A 22,276-nucleotide genomic window follows, 5' to 3' on the forward strand; every position below is an offset into this window, starting at 1 on the left:
TCCACGTAATCTCCATATAATCGTGTCTTTTCCTGCAGGTTACATTTTGAAAATCTTGCAGCTCTGGTAATTAGCGAATTCTCAACTAGATGTGTGGTCTTCCTGTATCCATTTGTGACTGGTCGGCTTCTGTGTTGCTGGTCCAATAAATTCTCCACCATGGGTAAATAAATTAATTCCTTCTGCTTCTCACTCCAAAATAAGATATGTATATTTATGTAGATGGAAGGAGCTCACTGCAATCAATCTTAGAGTGAATCTGAGAATGCCTGCTATCTTTTTCAGGCTCCCCCCTTGCTATTCCATTACCACTCAACCCTGCCTATGGTGCCCTAAGTTAAATGCGGAATATGGTATACAGCCTATAAAGTTAGAACTTCCTAAGTAATTTCCTCTGGGTTTGATGAACATTCATCCTGCCATTTTTGACATTAAAATCTAGAAGCTTACTTTTATTTGCATAAATGTGTTCCTTTAATTTCATCTTAAAGTTGGAGATTCGTACATAAAATCAACTTTGTATGGTACACTGATATTACTTCAAAATTAGTAGTCAGAAAATGGATAATTACAAATCCATTTATCTCATTGGAGTTAATTAACATATTAGCCAAAAAAGAATAATAAGATATAGATTTTGTTATCTTTTTTAAAATTTTATTTCTTCAGTTAGGAGTTTTCTTAAAATGAAATTGGCATATCACAAAATTCTTCTGGAGGCCTTCAAAGTCTTTGTAAATATGAACACGTGCCAGTTGTAACTGACAAAAAATTATAATCTTATGTATATATATATGATCAGGTAAGAGACAATGAATTAAATGCATATGGCATATTAGTGGAAAAACTAAATATCAGTGGTCTCAGAATTTTTACTTTCAACCTAATTCTTAAATATTTTTTTCTGAAAAAATTTAATAAATTTTGCTCTCATTTGAATATTTATTCCAGTAAAATGAAGATTCACATATTCTACCTTTTTTCTGTCTCTTTTTAATGATTCCAGTAAGGTGCTTCTTTAATGACTCAACAACATGCCCTTCATTTTTTATATTCCGAACAAATGGGTGATGAAGCATGTTTGCAGAAGTAGGACGAAATAAGAAATTTTTTATCATGCACTTTTCCATGAAATTATGGAACTTGCGGGACCTAAAAGAAATGAGTCAAAAAGATAAAAGAGCATTCTCAGGCCTGCCACACCTCCTCCCACCTCCACCCACATGCCACTCTGAAGGTTGTATTTTTGAAGAGAGTTGTCTCTAGCTATTAATAGTCTTTTCAATAGCCAAATATTCTGCAGTTTGACAATATACATTACACAGCAATGCCATTCAAACCTCTGAAGAGGCCAGAGTCAATGGCATTTTCTACCCAAATAATAGTAGAAACTTCAATGAGTTCGGAAGTATGTACATGATAAAAAGTCAAGTGGTGTGAAGGCAATTAAGTGGTTGATGTGATTTATGTAGACCATGAGACTAGATTGGTCATCCCACAGTAGTCATACTTTGAAGCCTGAGTGTTTCACTTGACTATATGCACTTTAAGCTATAAAGGTGCCAATGTAATGATCCAGAAAAGGGTGTTAATAGTACCATGACTAATTAATCTTATAAAATGGCCCACAGAAACAGATGTGACCAGAAAGCCTGAATCTGTGGGAAGGGTTAAATTTAATCACAAGGAAGAATGTCTGCAATCAAATCATAGTAACCACTTCTACCAGGAAAGCAATAAATACTAAGACAAGCAAGAGCTTCAGGTACTAGATCAAAAAGCTTCAGGAAGAAAGAATCCCAAGTTTAGTTGGGCTGTAGCACGCTGAGAGAACAAGTCCTCTTTTCTAGGTCTTTGGATGTTTAGTTTAATGGGTAAAAAGACTGGGCTATATATCACAATCACTGACTGCCTATCTGGGCTCAGTGAGAAACTTCTCAAATGGCTTCCATTAGTCCATCCCATTACTGAAGAAATAACTGAATATGCCACTAATGCCAGGACAGTAATGTCATCACAATATACTATGGAGAGTATTATTTCTGATTGGCTAGCTAGCTCTTAATGAACACTAGTCATTTAGACCCCCTTACTTAAGGTATTGGTTTTTAGGAAATATTGTCCAATAAGGATGTTGAAGCAGGACTGACCAAATGAATTCTGCTACATAAAAATGTCAGGTTAATGTGTTTAAGAGATTAAGTCATTCATCTTTACCATCCGCTGGATTTGACTTTGGGAGCAGATTCTCGCAAAATAACGAATAGGGCTTCCAAAGGCTGAAGGTTACACAGGGCTGCAAAGTAAAATAGATAAGCTTAGAATGAGTAATAAGGGTAACTACAGAACACACTTCTTATTCCAGAGGGGATTCTCACTATTCTTTCACATATCATGTTGAATAGATACTAAGGAATAGATACAAAAGTATGTAGTTAGAGGAAAGCTGATTTTAACGCAAACAGTCCATTATATAAGATCCTAAAGCTTCACTATTGCCAGGTGTGACAAATAATAATAAATTACACTAGATAAAAATTTTGAAATGTGTGATTGATAATTTATATCTAGAGAAGTAAACAATACAGGTGGAGACAAGCACTCTTCTGTGTTTTGTACTGCAGGTATCTACAGCTGTAAAATTGGAATATGTAATTATAGGCTGAAAAAGTCAACCAGACTAATAACTATTTGCAATAATATATAAACAATGATTTAGTAGTCTAAAAAGAGGAGAATAATCTGTTTTGGAAGCTGACAGTCCTAGGAAAAGAAGTAGATAGAGTAACTATTAAGAACACACCCTCTAGAGTAAGATCATCTGTGTTCAAATCCTAATTCTACCTTTGTGACCTTGGGCAAATTACTTAACCTCTCTGTGCCTTGGTTTCTTCATCTTAAAAACAGGAAATATATCAAGAATTCCTTCAAAGAGTTGCTATGAGGATTAAATGGCAACCTACATATAAAAGTGTCTGGCACAGAGTAAGCACTTAATAAATATTAGCTATTGATATTATAAGATTTTAACTATCTGGCACCTCAATTCTGTGCCAAATTACTAGACTTTCATTCTCTTTTTTTAGACACACAGCCATACAAAGAAAAGCCTATTCCAATATGTGGTATATAATTTCATTACCTCATTGGCTTGGGAATTCTGGGATTTTCTGTAAGTGTTTAAATATGTGTCTCACTTCACTTATTTCCTCTTGTGTTTTGATTAAAGAAAACAGGCAGTGCAATAATTCCCCCAAAGGAAAGCCATAGTGTAAATTTCATCTAACACTAGAAGTGTGCCATTCATCTGAGGACATTTTGATATTAATAACTCTTTAGAGGCATCCTTCCTCTCCCAAAATACATCTCCAGAGAAATTACAATGTCAAACTGGCCTCTCATAGTAGTAGAAAGAAACTCCCCAGGGTAATTTCATTAGAGTAATATAAAGGCAATTGTTCAAAGGTCAAACTTTCGTTTCAATTACATGGGTATAAATTAATAGAAGGTGCAGGTATATAAATGAGGGCAAAATTAGCCCCCAGCTCAAAACATCCGGATAATATTTGATTCTCTTCATTCCTTTACTGTGTCCAATCAATCACCAGAATCTGTCCTTTAAACATACTGTAAGTAAATTTTTACAATATTAAGCAGTTGTCATTTATTAACATCTGAGCATCTCAGTTAACTAACAACATCTTCAGTGTCAAGAGTTAGGGCATAGGCTGGGTAAGTTTTCATGAAAGGAAAGGAGAAGTCCACAAATGAATGAGGCATAGGGTGGGTACAAGAACTATGTCAAACAGCAATTGTGGAGGTTTCCTATATTGTTTAATTTTAGGAATTCCAGTTAATGTCCCCTTCACCCCATATATCCTAATGTTGCCTAAATTTTCACCATTAGAAGCTCATTCCTTTGAAGTAGTAAATCTACTTTAAAAATACATATCTTGATAGATTAGAAACATTAAACTGGGTGTAGTTTGAATTATTTTAAATAACGTGGTTTAACACCTACAATATGTTGAGATCCAAAGGAATCTTCTGAATACTGAAGAAATGGATCTCCTGATGGGACAGGGGTAAAGACACTCAGGTAAAGATTGATCTGGGGTGTAAGGGAAGGACACTACAAGGAATAGAAGTAGGACTATAAACAAGCATGTCTGATAGTATTACAAACAATCTCTACAACACCAAGGAGAATGCTAACATAGGAAAAGATACAGTTCTGATTAAGGTAAATTGGCTGGTGTAGATCCTTGACAAGGAAGGAGAGTTGGAGTAAACTGTCAATCCAGTCCTGCTTCTCCAGGCAACGATTCACTTTTCTATAAAAAACAAAGAAACTAAGAACTACACATATTCAATATTAATTGACCTATGATATTCCGGTGTTTGAATAACTACTAGTAATGTTCTGGCCTTGGTTTAAAGGACTGCACATCAAGTTTGAATTTCTATCCAGAATCCAAGGACTTAAAGTCCTGATGTGCAAGCGTCCTGATTCTCTCTCCTCTGAGAGTCCCTACAGCACCCTTTTAGTGAGAAGGTATTCTCTATTTCTTTTTACTTCCCTGGGAGAGACTCACCAAAGGCAGAAGGGGATTTTGTTATTTGGACCTCAGAGGTAATTAACACATAACTGTCACTTTGGAAGGCCATCCTTTCTGAGATGATAAATATCACAACCTGGGGGATTTCTGTATTTAAATTGATGACAGCCATTTCCATCCAAAATTAATACTCCAGGCAATAAAGGAGACTGGTGAAAGACAAATGTTTTAGCAGTATGGCTATTTCAAGTTGTTCATGACTAAAGCTGCACCATTCCAATGACTACTTATCCAGGCATGCTGGTCCTATTTTCTACTGTTAGTTAAGAATCTCCTGGTCCTCAGCTATCTTTTGCAAAAAGTTGCCATTTGTGTATTCTGTGAAGAACTCCCTCTCTGTATTTCTTCTGTGAGTTGCTCATTACGCCTCTTTTCTCCAATGATTTATTGTTTTAGAATAAAAAAGTGAAACCAAAAAAGGTGAATCAAAAAGTACAAATCTGCAAAATGTAGAAAGCTAGTCTTTTTGGAAAGACAATAGAAATAATATACTACTTGATGCAGTCATTCATCCTAACCAAATACATGCATCAATATTCATGAAATACAATATGTGTATTTAAAGAGAGCAAGAGAGGAGGAGGAAGAGGAAGAGTGGAGGAGCTCAATATAATTTAAGCATGTTTCATAAAGAGAAATCATCATGAGATAATGAGGAATAATATGTACCTTCCCAGTTTCATCTCAATTATATATATGTGGAGTAAACAATTTTTCCATCATTTAAAAACTCACCCAATATAGGTACTTTGTAGCTTTTTGGGCACTAGCAGAGACGCAGCAGTGACCTGATCTCCACATCTGGCTCAGCTTTAATCCAAGCCCGTTCTATGATATGTGATATTCCAAGGGACACCAGGAATTCTTAACAATTCTGTTACCACTATTTCTACTCCCATTAGCCTTGAAACACAGTGATAATATAGTAGATACTGTGCAGATGAAGCAGGTAGGGACATGGGAACCTACAAGATCTGCTTGGAGAGGGAGAAGCAAAGTAATTCCAACCCCTGCCCCCTGACACACACACACTCCAGGCACTTCTCTCACTTCTCATCAATACTAGGAATGTATTTATTATTTATATCCTTGGATTTAGGTATTGAGGACAACAAATATGCTCTGCTTATGGGGTCATACATTAGATGGTTATTAATCATTTATACACAAGTTCACATTCTATTTTCACTTTCCTATCAGAAAACAGTGTCCTGAGAGAACAGAATGCTGACAGGTCATTTAAATGATGGGAAGGAGGGGGAAACAAGAGGAAATGAAGCCTTCTGAACAATTAGGGGCAATGAAGTGGCTGATAGGAGCAAGGAAGGCACCAATGATGAGCTAGACTGACTCCAAAGGAAAATAAAAAACTTACTTCTCAATGTTGTTGAGGATTGGCTCAATTAAAAGGAACTACTGGGGGATTTTCTCAACTGTCACAGTCTGAAGTAGTAGCAGGGTATAACTGTAAATGTTTGGGAACCTAAATATTCCACCAGTGAATATGTACTGAATGCCTTTATATTCTGTTTGGTTAGGACTATCAGGACCAAATGTTATTGAGGCTAAATTGAAACAACACTCAATCATCCTAAAATAAGATATCTTAAGAGAGAAAAATACAAACTCTTCTTATAGACATATCTGGCCATTCTGACTGCAGCGTTCGGTAAGCAGGAAAAGGCCACCATTTATAGTTTGGCACATAGTGTGGCACCTTTGTAGCCAGTACAAGCTAGCTAGTACAAGTGACAGATTTGTACAACATGTTTCCCTAACTTTGAACAAACAACAAATATTTTTACTCACGAGGAGCCCCTTCAGCCATTTCAATAGCAGTGATTCCCACGGACCACACATCACTCTGCAAAAGAAAAGATGATCAAAAAAATGTCACTTAAAAATGGGAAACTGATAGTATTTAGAATCTCAAAACAATCTTTGGCTGAGGGGAGATGTCAATGCTACAGCCATTTTATGGGTTTTCTATAATGGGGCTTCATTAGAGACTGATGTTATAGGAAGATCTTATTGACCCTGTGACCAGCCAGTACTACACTACACAACCAGTTGACGTGGGATGGGATTCAATGTAAGGAAAATTCATCTTGGATGTATTGCTATTGTTACCTTAACTGAAATAACAGAAGGAATTTATTGTAAAGAAGTCCTATCACATACTACTAGCTGTAAAGAAGTTGGATCTTAGGTAAATGATTTAACTCTTTGTATCTCAATTTCACCTTATGTAGAGATGATAATGGTATACACATCATAGAACTAGTATAAGTATTAAATGAAATACTATATATAAGCACTTCAGCAGTGCCTTGAATATAGTATATTGAAGATAGAATTATTATAATTCTAGGAAATTATGTTCTAGGAGGCTCTAGGAAATGACCCTCACTACTATTAACTGTACTTTGTTTTTTAGAATGTGGAAAGGGCACAGGGCTAGAGGTGCACTGTTTGGCTTAATGACTCCTAAGCAAGTTAACTGAATTGTTAAAACACCTGTTTATAGATGTCTTAGCTTCAAAGGGTTGTTGTGATGGTTTAAGTTTTCTTTAAGTTACATGGGACTAAAAATTAAAGACATATAATTAAAATGGGTGAAAGTCCTTGGAAGACTGCCAAAAATTGTACAGCTATAAAACATTATTTTTTTTACAGCAAGCCACTTAAAGAACATTACACTTCCATTGTCTCCATAGCTCCTAATAGTACTGGGCTATAATAAGCTCTCATCAGGTCTGCTTGCAGATCAAGCAGGGGGCATTTAAGGGAAAGGGAAAAGAGATGAAACTTGAATTAATCAACTTCAAGTATTGAGTCCTAGGTTCCATACAACGAAACCACAATGAATTGTTTGGATGACTTATGATGTGGAGAGTGAGTGTGGTTTTTCCAGTCTATAGCAAATGGAGAGTTTTCTTTCCACACCAGCTTTTTGAAATGTGTACATAGATGTATATTGTCCAAATTGCAGCTTCAGTGGAAATTTTAATAAATAGCATGAATTGTTACTTAATTTGTCTATTCCACTGATTTTCTGTGGTTTGGAGGTGAACCATGCCAAGGATTTTCTCCATTACTCTGAGTAATCAAATTATTATTTTTTTCTCTCTGGAGCTAAGTTACTGTGGGGATTAATAATTGGCTTTACATTTATTCATTTTTAAGTTTACAAAGCACTCTGTCCCTGGAAGTTAAATTTCCATATAAAGCCACATAATATAATATTTTTACCAAGAAGTTGCAAGCAATATGAACTAGACATTCTTCCTCAAATATGGATAACTCCCAATGGTCTACTTTGTCTACATTCTTAGAAAATATTATTTTTATGAACATCATTAAACCACATATAGGAACAGTGTCTAGCATTTCTTATTAGAGTCTATGTGAAAGAAGCAACTGCCTGCTTTTTATAGGGAAATCAGCTTGATGCTTTGTGATGACCTAGAGGGGTAGGATAGGGAGGGTGGGAGGGAGGCTCAAGAGGGAGGTGATATGGGGATATATGTATACATATAGCTGATTCACTTTGTTGTACAGCAGAAACTAACACAACATTGTAAGCAATTATACTCCAATAAAGATATAAAAAAGAATACATTAAAAGAATCATAAAAAGGGAGCTGCCTGCTTTTTATTCTTTTATTTCATAAATTAAAATAAAAAGTCAAAAGTCCTTTCCAAAATTTGATTCCTACTATCTGAATCCTTACACTTACTCTGTAATCATAGGAGCGTCTGGGGTCCTCGTCACAGTCAATCACCTCAGGTGCCATCCAGTATGGTGTCCCAATGAAGCTATTTCTCCTCCCATTAGTTCTGCTCACCTGGGCACTCACTCCAAAATCCACTGCAAAATTCATTTGTCAGAATAATTAATCAGTAACAAAAAGGTCAATAAATTATTGCTTTAACTTGGAAAGCCAATACAAAAGCCACAATGGATAACAGATTTTCATTCCAGCCCAGCAAACTTTACCATGAAGTCTACTCCAGGAACACTGGGAAATAGGCTTTTGCTGGTATTTATATTGGAAAGAGAATCAGCAGTGCTATTATAAATCTACAGTAGGTTTGGCTGAATGTTTACCATGAATATTAAAAATAAAGTTCCATCAGTACACCCTGAACCTCTGAAGTGATAACATATGTAGTATTTGGACCTGCCACCAAGCTGGAGGAAGACCAGCACTATAAGCAACATCTAAGAAATCTAAAACTTATTAGTACTTTATTAGGAAGTCTCATTTGTGATATTAGAAAGCCCTACCACACTGATAAAGAAAAAGGAATTTATGCTAAAATTTAGTTTAAGTTCTTCTACAGATCTTCTGAATCAGATGCAAATATTTACTGCAGTATCCATATTTTAGCTTAGACTATAAAAGGTCAGTCTTCTATTCATCTGTGGGATATATTATATGAAAATATTTAGTATGGTATCCTCAGAAACAGACAGAAAAAAGGCTAAAGTAGACTGGGGTTATTTAGTCCAGAAAAATAAGACAGGGATGAAAAATGAAGTAGATTTCCTAATTTAGAATGGTTTCCAGGAATCTAGAGGATGGCTAACAACCTTGACTGAAAAGTAGTTTAAAGAACTTGGGAAAGGAAAAGAAAATTTTTAAAGTTAAGAGTTTAAGGCAGTGTTAAAGGAAGGACTAAGAAGAACAATAACAACAAAATGTCCATAATATATGAAAATCATCATTGGGTGTTGCACGATCTCATTAGCTAGATATTTTATTGAGAATAGGTTACATCAGAGCTCAGCATTTTCACTATCCCTGAGGGCCAACATTAAGGGCCAAGAAATACCTATGAAGGCCATAAACTGATATATGACATTCAGAGAAGAAAATGAAAGGAGAAAAGACTGGAAGAAACAGTGATGAATGGAAGAAAAGGGAAAAAAGAAAAGCTGAAGTTAAAAGTAGAGATGAGACCCCAGCAGTGGCATCATTCACCTTTTCTTTAAAGACCTAGGTACCAGAATATGAGGATTATTGATCAATTGCAATTGCAACAGAATCACTGTCCAGTCTCTTTCCTTTCTGTTACTCCCTTTGGCTGTCATTGAGTTTGGTTTCTGCAACTTTCTCCTTATAACATGTTGTTTCAAAATATGCTGGGATCTAAGAAATCTAAAACCAAATGTATAAGGATTATGTATATAATAAGCCTGATTAAATTTTACTCTAGTGCTAAAAGGTCTCTCCTACAGAGTCAAGTACATGATCTTTAGTGCATGCACTTTGTGACAGGTTTTTCAGTGGCTTTTCACGTATTTACAATTTCTCTTCTGTGTTGCAAATGGTAGGGCTGGCCAGCAACTTGACCCAGATATATGGTAGTGCTGCCACATGTGAACAGAGTAGCTGTGTGACATACTATCTACCCTGCACACTTGAATGTGAGATCCAAATGACTCTCATGAATTTTAACACAGTGTCTTAAAATTCTGTTTCTAGCTTTGTAGCTTGTAGACACAAAATACACAGTACATTTTCTTGAAATTACTTTTCACTTATTTTAAGAACAATTATTGCCTCATGCTTCTTCCAGAAATATTCAGTGAAAAGCATTCTCAGTGAATGAACAAACTCTCTTCTTTGGTTATATTTATTTAGCAGAAAAATGGGAATGATTTTAAAGTCATGCTAGAGACATGGTAGGCAAGAATTGATATGATTAAAAAGTAATGCAGGGTTTGATACCAGTGATTTTATGTTCTATTGTATATATCAGTGAGGTCATCTGCCATTACATAGTACTGACATTATTCATATGGTATTATTTAAAAACAAATCAACAATATTTATTTTAAACCTTAAAAGGTGCAATATATTGTCCCCTGTGTGCCTGTGAGACATTATGTGTAGTTTTTCAAATAAATTATGCCATTCTGAACCCTGGAATAGAAAGCCAGGAACTTTTTGGTATTTTGATTTCTAATTCTCAATTTGATTTGGATATTACTGGAGCATTATTTCTAACTGATATCAGTTCTTTAAATATTTGAGGGGAAATTCCAATGAAGCAATTTGTGCTTAAGTCATTTAAAAGTTCTTTGATTTTCTTTGGAAAATATGGCTCTGTGATGTGGAAGAATTGTCTTTTTGTTTAATCCTTGTCCATGGCGCAGAAACTTCCACATAGTAAATACTCAATTCAATTGTTAAAATAAATGTAATAGCTGAATCTATTAGAGGGTTAAGCAATGATCAAAATGTAAAACTCCTATTATACTTGAAAAGTTGTTTTTATCTACATGATTTCAGAGAAGCAGTTAAGTGCATCTTTCTCTTGTCCCAACCTCCCTTCCCAAACAAATTTTCAAACTTTGACTTGTTTTGCAGGCAGGGAAGACACGGCCTAAATAAGTAGAGGGGATTGTTAGTGACATGATAGAAAACACAGTAATCTTAAAGGATTTTTCTCTATTAAGATATTTTGGGCCTCACTTAAAGTATTACAAGAATAAACTTACCTAGTTTTACTTCAGCATTATGAGTCAGTAGCACATTCTGACCTTTGATGTCCCGGTGAATTACACGGTGTGCATGAAGATGAGCTAAGCCCTGCATATATATACATATATATATATATATATACACATTTATATTAAAAAGCAACATCAGTATATATTTTTCTCTTTTTCTGGTACTCTTCTTAGTATTTTTGAAAAAACTTTTGGTAAGAAAAATGGCCCAGATTTGCATTTTTCAGACAAAATTCTTTCTTTAGGCTGGAATTACCACAACCAGTTCCCAGACATACTACTTTTGGCTATAAGGAAAGGAAAATAAATCAGGACACCCATGAAAGAAACAAAACACCAAAAATTAATGTTTGTATACATTGGGCCATTTACCGTCCTTTCTAGCCTCCATTTTTCCAACGAACCATATGAGTAAAGACCTGGATATCTTAAATATCATAGCTCGCATTGTTTTACTCTATTCCTCATCCAACCATTTGTTTAGTCCAAAATATTTTCTAGTCAACCTTGTAGGCTGAGAATTTGGGGGAATATGGAAATTCATTTTAAAGCATTTGCCATTTGTATTGGCTTACCATGCTGTCTCCAGACCATTCACCACTAAAACTAACCCTTGACCTGGCTAACCCATGCCCTGGCTTCAGTGAGATTGCTCTAGATACGAACTGGGGATTAATAACAGAAGTAACAGTAAAAACAGCTAATATTTATTGGGTCCTTATTCTTGGCCAAGCACTTTGCTAAGTGCTTTACGTGGAGTAAATTACTAAGTCCTTATAGCAACCCTTTAAGGAAGGTGCTAATACCACCCCAAATTACAGATGAGGAAAATGAGATTTGGAGAAATTAAGTAATTGGCTCAAGGACACACAACTAATACATGATGAACCAGAATTTAAACTCAGTCCAGAGTTTGCACTCTTAATATTTACACTATTACCACAAGTGAATCCAATTAAGATGACAGGAAAGACATTCTAATCTTTTATCAGTGGTGCTGTTCAGTTCTGTTAATATCCTTCTTGGGTGACCCTAAGCACTTAAGACACAAAGAAAAATTTGAGTTTGGTAGATCAAGAAGATTGGCACTTTCATCCAATTTGTTGTTAAAAATAAGGAACGTTTTAAAAGTAAGCCATTATTCAGAGAGAATATCTGTCTGCAAAACAGTTTGTAGATGGTTTGGAGCCATTGAGTAAAACACTGACTTCTCAACTTATCTTAATCTCTAATGACAGTGCTATGCTTTTTTAAAAAAAAACTTTAAAAATCATAACAACATAATAAATACTCCAAGTTGTCATATCCCTGATCCACTGAACACTACAGTCTGACTTTGACAGAGCCATTAAAAGCCATGATTTGGAAGGACCTGGTTAGCCATCTGCTGGTGTACCTTAAAGTTTAAGGACATCATCTGAAAATCTGCTTTCTCTAAAGCCTTTTTCAGTATCCTGACCCAGAAGTTATGTTAAGAATTCTCAAATCATCCTCTATGAGCGGGTATAAGGTACATTGTATATATTACCACCAGGTTTTTTCAAGACCAGGGGAGAATGACTATATGAATGCTCACCTGGAGGATTTCTCGGCAGATATAAGCAATCCAATCTTCTTTCAAACTCTGATTTCTGGTCATTCTCACTACATCAGTGACTGAGCCTGCTGCACATAACTCCATCACCATCTGCAGGGAAGCCAGCAAAGTATCAAGGTTTAGGAAGTAATTCTCTGAAAATATCTGGAGAGTTTTAGTTCATATGGCTTGTGTTTATATGCAATGTTTAGACACTAAGACATTGCAAAGACTGGCTCAATTGTCTGGTAGAATGAAAAAGAACTGGGAAAAAACCCAAAGATCTGTGGAGGGAGAGAAGGCAGGTACCACACCAGGGATTTTTAACCAGGACCTGGGATTTGAGCTAAGCCTTGAAGGATAGGTAGTGTTTGTATATGCTGAGAAAGAAAAACGTTCAGTTTATTGAAAACCGAATAAGACTTGCCTTTAGAAAGAAGCTTGTACAGGGGTAAGTCTGAGTGATGACTGGAGTAGAACAAAAAACACAGTTGAGGGAATAGTTTGCAGGTGGAGAAGCAGGATATGGAGGATCTCAAAACAATTTACACTTCAACATTAAGACTAGATTTTTTTAAATTGTTGTTTTATTTTCAAATTCTAGAATATTTTCCCCAAGAAACTGGCAAAATACAACTCCAAGGGGGAAACTGTCAGTTCCATTACTGTAGGGCATTTTTTTCCAAATAACTTTACTGCTAAAGAAAATCTATTTTAAGGTTAATACTTTGACAGTATCTCATTCAGATTTTACTTTATTAATAAATGCAATTTCTCAGGAAATTTATTTTTGCCACTAATGAATCAGGTGCCCAACTAGTAAATTTGCTTCCCTATATTAGCTAATTAGAGGGCTGACCAATGTGAAGGAGAATGTAACTATTATAATCAACTTCACAAACTTTAAGCACAGGTTTATGCATTAATGCCCATGTCAATACTACCTTGCCAGTAGAACAAGACATGCCTTTTTTTAAAATAAGTGTAGGTAAGTTAATTATTGCCATAGATGAAGGGAAGCAAAAGGATAAACCCCAAATCATGAATATTCAAAAAGTCTACCTTATTTCCTTTTGGAATACTAAGATTTTCTTTTCAGAAAATTACTCCCTTATTTTATATTTGTTCACAATTGATATATCATGTGTTTTTTACCTGAGTATACTCTCCCAAAAAAGAAGAAAAGAAAAACAGCCTAACAAAATCAATAATACAGATAAACCCAAAAGGTTAATTTTCATGTCAACTATATCAAACAGGCACAACATATACACTGTGGTAATGGAAGAAAAGGGGCTCATTTTGAATCACGACAAACATGAATTAAAGCCATTCACTAAGATGAACATTGGAAAATCTTGCTAGTATTACCAGAGTCAGAAGAGCTCTACTGTGAAAGGAATGCAAGGCATTCTCATTTTCCTGGCTTTGTAAGCACAGTGCCTGGCACATACATTTTATACATGGTAATTATTTAGTCATTTACTTCCTATGTGTTCTGATTAACATGGGAAAGAAAGTGTGAATGGTCCCATGAAAATTCTTACCTCAACAAATAACTTTTGCATGCAGTGCCTATTCATCCTTCAGATCTCAGTGCAAGAAAAAGTTTCTCAAGGAAGAGTTTCCCATTCCTTAACTTAGATTCCTTTGTTATTTGCCCATACAGAAGCATGTTATTTCCCTTCTGACAAATTATACATTTATTTGTGTGATTATTTGATTGATATTTGTCTTTGCAAGTAAACTTTAAGTTCCAGTGGGCCAGGGTCATGTCAATTCAGCTTACCATGGTATTCTCAGCATCTAGCAAAGCCTGGCAAGTCGATGGGTTTCGAATGAATAGATGTTGAATGACTAAACAAATTGAGCACTAAGAAACATATCTAATAAGTAGACCGCCATACTGTCAGGAGGAAAAAAACTTGTAAGTAAAAATATATTAAAAGACAAATTTTGTATGCCCCCACAAAAGAAAAATAAAAACAGTAGCCGTGAAAAATGTGCAGTGATATTTAATAAAATCTGAACTGGAATTGTCAGAGAATAGAGGATTTAGTTAACTGGACATTTGGGAGAAAATAGGGTTAAATCGAAGATCTCTAAATTTGAGGGTTCTCGAAGTGTGGTACCCAGACGAATAGCATCAACATCACCTGTAAACTTGTTAAAAAGTCCAAATTTGTGGACCCACACCCCAGACCAATTGAATCAGTAACTCTGTGGGTGGGGCCCAGCAATGTGTGTTTTATCAGGATCCCCATGAAATTCTGATGCAGGCTAAAGTTTGAGAACCACTGTTTCAATTCAATCCCTTGTTGAAAACCATTCTATGTCCACTATCCTGCTTCCTAAAGTTCACACATAAAATGTAACAGAATCTTTCTTTGACTATTGAAGATCCTGAAAAGTCTCAGTCATTATTTTTTTAAAAAATGCTGCTCTTGACTTGGACTAGAAATCGAAATGTAAGCAAGTGTACACCGACCCCAGATTATGTTCTAAATATGCCTTTTTAAACAAAGATATCGTTGATCAAAGCTCATTTTCCTGTGATTTGATTACGTCTCCTATAGGGGGAGGCAGCAACAATTCTGGTAACTGTAGCATGGGTCTCATTTAGCCTCTAAAATTTATATCTTCATTGATTTGTAATTCATGATGTTATAGGCATGAAGCCTAAGAAAAGGATGTCAACTAACCACTTAGAAAACAGTTTCTAGGAATTATGTTTAAACATAAGTGTATATACTTAGCAAACACTTAAATTGCATTCATATGCTCTTCCCAAATGTGAATTAGAATCTATATTTATCCAGTCATTATTCTCAGGTCCATCAGGTAGTCTCCTTAGCTATACCTTTAATTTACAAGTAAATGTAGTAACTACATAAAGTTAAAAGCAACAAAACTCTATTAAAAAATATGTTAGATATTTCCAGAGTTCGAGTCTTCTCCCATCCTACCCCTGAGCCCCTTGACAGGCACTTAATTTATTTTTCCATATTTTATCACTCCCATATCCAGGAATCAGAGCACTTTTTTTCCATACTACTTTGATCAGTTGAATGCTTAAGTTTTCCTGTAGGTGCACAAAAATGACATCTCAGCTTATGAAAGTTTATGCCCTCAAGTGAGACTTAGTCTTATGCAATAAGATCAAGGTAACTGAATACACACCCAAAGTTGATGTCTCTGGCCAGGGGGACTCAGCTTGAAAAATGCACCGTAGAAGGACACAATGTTCTTGTGGAAAGAGTACTTCTTCAAAAGGTTGAGTTCAGTCCTGAGATCTTCTTCTTCATCCTGTAGAATAAGAATAGACAATAAAATTCCGAAGCTATGCCACTCAATGACTATGGGACCCTAAACTATAGTAGATCAAAGAAGGAGAATCCTATGGCAACCCATTATATCCCACAGCAATTTATAATAAGATCTCAACTAGAATTGTCAGGATGGAGATCTGGGGTTAACTGGGAATTGGGGAGAAAATAAAGGTTATTTAAATATCTTTTAATTCAATGGTTCTTTAAGTGTGATCCCTGGACCAGCAGCAATGGCCACTGTAAAGTTTTCACTAACTGGAATCACCCAATTAAAGTGTAAAATTCAATGGTTTTTAGCATATTTACAAAATTATTCAACCATCACCACAATCAATTTTAGAACATTTTTATCACCCCAAGAGGAAACCCCATACCCTTTAGCTATCACCCCTAAATTCTGCCACACACATTCCAGCTTTAGGCAACCACAAATATATTTTCTATCTCTGTAGATTTATCTATCTTTAACATCTTATATAAATGAAAATCATACAGTATGTGAACTTTTGTGACTAGCTTTTTTTCCCCAGAATTCATCCATTTGTACTACATATCAGTATTTCATTCCTTTTCATTTACCATTCATCAACTGAAGGAGTTATTTCTACCCTTTGGCTCTTATGAATAATGCTGCTATGAGCATTCATATCAATTTTTTGTGTGGATATGTTTTCATTTCTCATTGGTATATACCTAGAAGTGAAATTGTTAGGTCAAATGGTAATGCTATATTTAACATTTTGTTGAAATGCCAAACTTTTCCACAGTGGCTACACCATTTTACATTCCCAGATCAATGATGGTTCTCATTTCTCTATACCCTCACCAACACTTATTATTTTCTGTTTTATTATAACCATCATAGTGGGTGGAAAGTTGTATCTCATTGTGGTTTTGATTTGTAATTCCCTAAAGACTGATGGTGTTAAGGATCATTTTATGGGCAGAGGCATGTCTAATAGAATATCTTTGCCCCTATTTTTAAATTGGGTTAATAGTCTTTTTATTATTGAACTGTAAGATTTATTTATATATTCTATATATAAGTACTTTATAAGTGTATGATTTGCAAATATTTCCTCCCATTCTGCATGTGCTCATTTCACTTTCTTGATAGTGCCTTCTGAGGGACAAAATTTTTAATTTTGATGAAGTCCAGTTTATCAATTTCTTATTTTGTTGATTGTACTTTTGGTGGCATATGTAAGGATCCATTGCAAATCCAAGGTCATGAAGATGAACTCCAATTTTTCTTCAAAACATTTTATAGGTTTAGCTCTTACATTTAGGATTTTTATCCATTTTGAGGTAATTTTCATATAAAGTAGGGGACTAACTTCATTCTTTTACATGTGGATATCCAGTTGACTCAGCATCATTTGTTGAAAAGACTAGTCTTTCCCTATGAATTGTCTTTTCACCCATGTCAAAAATTAGTTGACCACAGATATATGGAAATAGTTCTATTTCACTGATCTATGTATCTATCCTTATGCTTGCACCACACTGCCTTGATTAATTTGTGATTGACTGAAGTTTAAAGGTATTGGATTGATTTGTCCTATCTTTTTAAATGCTGAAATTCATTATTTTCCTAATCATTACAGTGGTAAATATGTAAAAAAATACTATCTATCTATCTAGAGAGATAAGTGGTCTGAATTTCTACTAGCTATAAATTTCATTTCATTGTAAATAAACAAAGCTCTCCTACAGCATCTATAAAACTTCAATTTAAACTTTTCAGGAATACTATTATTGTACAAAGTGAAATATATTTGTAGTATGTAAAAAAAGACTTATTTTTTTAACATCTTTATTGGAGTATAATTGCTTTACAATGGTGTGTTAGTTTCTGCTTTATAACAAAGTGAATCAGTTATACATATACATATATCCCCATATCTCTTTCCTCTTCCGTCTCCCTCCCTCCCACCCTCCCTATCCCACCCCTCTAGGTAGTCACAAAGCACCGAGCTGATCTCTCTGTGCTATGCGGCTGCTTCCCACTAGCTATCTATTTTACATTTGGCAGTGTATAAATGTCCATGGCAATCTCTCACTTTGTGCCAGCTTACCCTTCCCCCTCCCCATATCTTCAAGTTCATTCTCTAGTAGGTCTGTGTCTTTGTTCCCGTCTTGCCCTTAGGTTCTTCATGACCATTTTTTTTTGTTTGTTTCTTAGATTCTATATATATGTGTTAGCATACAGTAATTGCTTCTCTCTTTCCGATTTACTTCACTCTGTATGACAGACTCTAGGTCCATCCACCACACTACAAATAACTCAATTTCGTTTCTTTTTATGGCTGAGTAATATTCCATTGTATATATGTGCCACATCTTCGTTATCCATTCATCTGTTGATGGACACTTAGGTGGCTTCCATGTCCTGGATACCGTAAATAGAGCTGCAATGAACATTGTGGTCCATGACTCTTTTTGAATTATGGTTATCTCAGGGTATATGCCCAGTAGTGGGATGGCTGGGTCGTATGGTAGTTTTATTTTTAGTTTTTTAAGGAAGCTCCATACTGTTCTCCATAGTGGCTGTATCAATTTACATTCCCACCAACAGTGCAAGAGGGATTCCACACCCTCTCCAGCATTTATTGTTTGTAGATATTTTGATGATGGCCATTCTGACCGGTGTGAGGTGATACTTCACCGAAGTTTTGATTTGCATTTCTCTAATGATTAGTGATGTTGAGCATCCTTTCATGTGTTTGTTGGCAATCTGTATATCTTATTTGGAGAAATGACTTTTAGGTCTCCTGCCCGTTTTTGGATTGGGTTGTTTGTTTTTTCGATATTGAGCTACATGAGCTGTTTATATAATTTGTAGATTAATCCTTTGTCCATTGATTCATTTGCAAATATTTTCTCCAATTCTGAGGGCTGTCTTTTCGTCTTCTTTATGGTTTCCTTTGCTGTGCAAAAGCTTTGAAGTTTCATTAGGTCCCATTTGTTTATTTTTGTTTTTATTTCCTTTACTCTAGGAGGTGGGTCAAAAAGGATCTTGCTGTGATTTATGTCATAGAGTGTTCTGCCTATGTTTTCCTCTAAGTGTTTGAGAGTGTCGGCCTTACATTAGGTCTTTATTCCATTGTGAGTTTATTTTTGTGTATAGTGTTAGGGAGTGTTGTAATTTCATTCTTTTACATGTAGCTGTCCAGTTCTCCCAGCACCACTTATTGAAGAGGCTGTCCTTTCTCCACTGTATATTATTGCCTCCTTTATCAAAGATAAGGTGACCATATGTGCATGGGTTTATCTCTGGGGTTTCTATCCTGTTCCATTGATCTATATTTCTGTTTTTGTGCCAGTACCATACGTCTTGATTACTGTAGCTTTGTAGTATAGTCTTATGTCAGGGAGCCTAATTCCTCCAGCTCCATTTTTCTTTCTCAAGATTGTTTTGGCTATTTGGGCTCATTTTGGTTTCCATACAAATTGTGAAAATTTTTGTTGTAGTTCCGTGAAAAATGCCATTGGTAGTTGGATAGGGATAGCACTGAATCTGTAGATTGCTTTGGGTAGTATAGTCATTTTCACAATGTTGATTCTTCCAATCCAAGAACTTGGCATATCTCTCCATCTGTTTGTATAATCTTTAATTTCTTTCATCAGTGTCTTATTATTTTCTGCATACAGGTCTTTTGTCTCCTTAGGTAGGTTTATTCCTATATATTTTATTCTTTTTGTTGTAATGGTAAATGGGAGTGTTTTCTTAATTTCACTTTCAGATTTTTCATCATTAGTGTATAGGAATGCCAGAGACTTCTGGGCATTACTTTTGTATCCTGCTAGTGTACCAAATTCATTGATTAGCTCTAGTAGTTTTCTGGTAGCATCTTTAGGATTCTCTATGTATAGTATCATGTCATCTGCAAACAGTGACAGCTTTACTTCTTCTTCTCTGATTTGAGTTTCTTTTATTTCTTTTTCTTCTCTGATTTCTGTGGCTAAAACTTCCAAAACTATGTTGAATAATGGTGAGAGTGGGCAACCTTGTCTTGTTCCTGATCTTAGTGGAAATGAGAACAATGTTGGCTGTGGGCTTGTCATATATGGCCTTTATTATGTTGAGATAGGTTGCCTCTATGCCTACTTTCTGGAGAGTTTTTATCATAAGTGGGTGTTGAGTTTTGTCGAAAGCTTTTTCTGCATCTATTGAGATGATCATATATTTTTTCTCCTTCAATTTGTTAATATGGTGTATCACATTGATTGATTTGAGTATACTGAAGAATCCTTGCATCCTTGGGATAAACCCCACTTGATCATGGTGTATGATCCTTTTAATGTGTTGTTGGATTTTGTTTGCTAGTATTTTGTTGAGGATTTTTGCATCTGTGTTCAACAGAGATATTGGCCTGTAGTTTTCTTTCTTTCTGAAATCTTGGTCTGGTTTTGGTATCAGACGGATGGTGGCCTCATAGAATGAGTTTGGGAGTGTTCCTCTCTCTGCTATAGTTTGGGTGAGTTTGAGAAGGATAGGTGTTAGCTCTTCTGTAAATGTTTGATAGAATTTGCCTGTGAAGCTGTCTGGTCCTGGGCTTTTGCTTGTTGAAGATTTTTAATCACAGTCTCAATTTCAGTGCTTGTGATTGGTCTGTTCATATTTTCTATTTCTTTCTGGTTCAGTCTCAGAAGGCTGTGCTTTTCTAAGAATTTGTGCATTTCTTCCAGGTTGCCCATTTCATTGGCATAGAGTTGCTTGTAGTAATCTCTCATGATCCTTTGTATTTCTGCAGTGTCATTTGTTACTTCTCCTTTTTCATTTCTAATTCTGTTGATTTGAGTCTTCTCCCTTTTTTTCTTGATGAGTCTGGCTAATGGTTTATCAATTTTGTTTATTTTCTCAAAGAACCGGCTTTTAGTTTTATTGATCTTTGCTATTGTTTCCTTCATTTCTTTTTCATTTATTTCTATATAATCTTTATGATTTCTTTCCTTCTGCTAACTTTTGTATTTTTTTGTTCTTCTTTCTCTAATTGCTTTAGCTGTACGGTTAGGTTATTTATTTGAGATGTTTCTTGTTTCTTAAGGTAGGATTTTATTGCTATAAACTCCCCTCTTAGAACTGCTTTTGCTGTATCCCGTTGGTTTTGGGTCCTCGTGTTTTCATTGTGATTTGTTTCTAGGTATTTTTTGATTTCCTCTTTGATTTATTCAGTGATCTCTTGGTTATTAAGTGAAGACTTTCAAATTAAAGATACAGTTAAACTCCTGTTCTTAAATCCAGTGAAAAATGATACCTTTGGCTTATTTTGGGCAATGAATTAGAACAGGGCCAACTGACATTAAAAGCAATTAATGTGTGAACTTTTAACTATCTTTAGTTCTCCTCAGCATTTCCCTCAATTATCTTGACTTGAAGACCTGGAGGTAGGGGAAAATGCATCTCTAGAACATTTTTTAGCATTTCCCTAGGCTTTTCCAGTGGATTTATCCATAAACATTCAATTACTATAAAAAAATCTAGACACCTGTATGTCTTTGGGGGAGGGGATGGAGCCGTATTTCTCCAGTTGGAAACCCCAATGACAGTTTCTCTTTGTACTTATTGTGTAATAAAGGCATGAATGAATAAAACAATCACTTGTAGCATGAGAATTATATGGAAGTTCAGGTTCCCGTTTCGTCCCAGCCTCCCAAGGAAGCTTGGTTAATAAGTTTCCTTCGAATCCCCTTAACCTGTTTTCTACAAGGTAAAGATCAATCCTTGTGGCTTTCATTCTTGCCATGTAGGACCCTTAAACGTTCTGCCTCCCTTGTGATGTTGCCCTTCTTTGAAATTGTAACAATATCTGCAATCATATAGGAATAAACCTCAGAATCTAGCAATTCTTTATGTACAGGGGCACTCTCAGTTCCTAGCAAAGCATCAAGGTTCTGCTGAGAGAAATATGAACTCATAAAGAGTGCAATAAATAAGAATGAGATGATGGTGTGAGGATAAGAACTCAAAGAACAGGTTAAAAAGAAGCACAGGTTAGATTGAGTCGTTTAACTTGTTTGGTAGTTTGATATCAAAGAGCTTCCTTTTCTTTTCTGGGTAAGAAATCTCATGTCCTCAGGCAGGAAGAGGAGAATGGCTCGGCTCTAGGCAGCTCTGTAGTTACATTTAACCGTAATTTTAACCTTGTTATAGGCAGGCCAAATATTCTGGTGCCATTTTACCTATGAGAAACCTGAAGCCTAGAGAGGTAAGACTACTTTTCCA

The 22,276-nt window shown here is 35.4% G+C and overlaps 1 protein-coding gene across 2 annotated transcripts in view; it reads right to left on the bottom strand.

Annotated features, from left to right (window-relative positions):
• NRK (Nik related kinase) overlaps positions 1-22,276 on the bottom strand; it is a 169,384-nt gene that overhangs the window by 64,280 nt on the left and 82,828 nt on the right. For both annotated transcript variants that reach the window (XM_060292645.1, XM_060292644.1), the window contains exons 5-11: positions 15,899-16,024; positions 12,719-12,829; positions 11,131-11,221; positions 8,360-8,490; positions 6,429-6,483; positions 2,218-2,296; positions 977-1,152 (exon numbers count right to left, since the gene is read on the bottom strand). In XM_060292645.1, the coding sequence (XP_060148628.1) occupies positions 977-1,152; positions 2,218-2,296; positions 6,429-6,483; positions 8,360-8,490; positions 11,131-11,221; positions 12,719-12,829; positions 15,899-16,024 (769 nt within the window). The remainder of the gene's footprint in view (positions 1-976; positions 1,153-2,217; positions 2,297-6,428; positions 6,484-8,359; positions 8,491-11,130; positions 11,222-12,718; positions 12,830-15,898; positions 16,025-22,276) is intronic.

This window comes from Globicephala melas, chromosome X, assembly GCF_963455315.2.
Source record: "Globicephala melas chromosome X, mGloMel1.2, whole genome shotgun sequence".
Classification (NCBI taxonomy): domain Eukaryota; kingdom Metazoa; phylum Chordata; class Mammalia; order Artiodactyla; family Delphinidae; genus Globicephala; species Globicephala melas.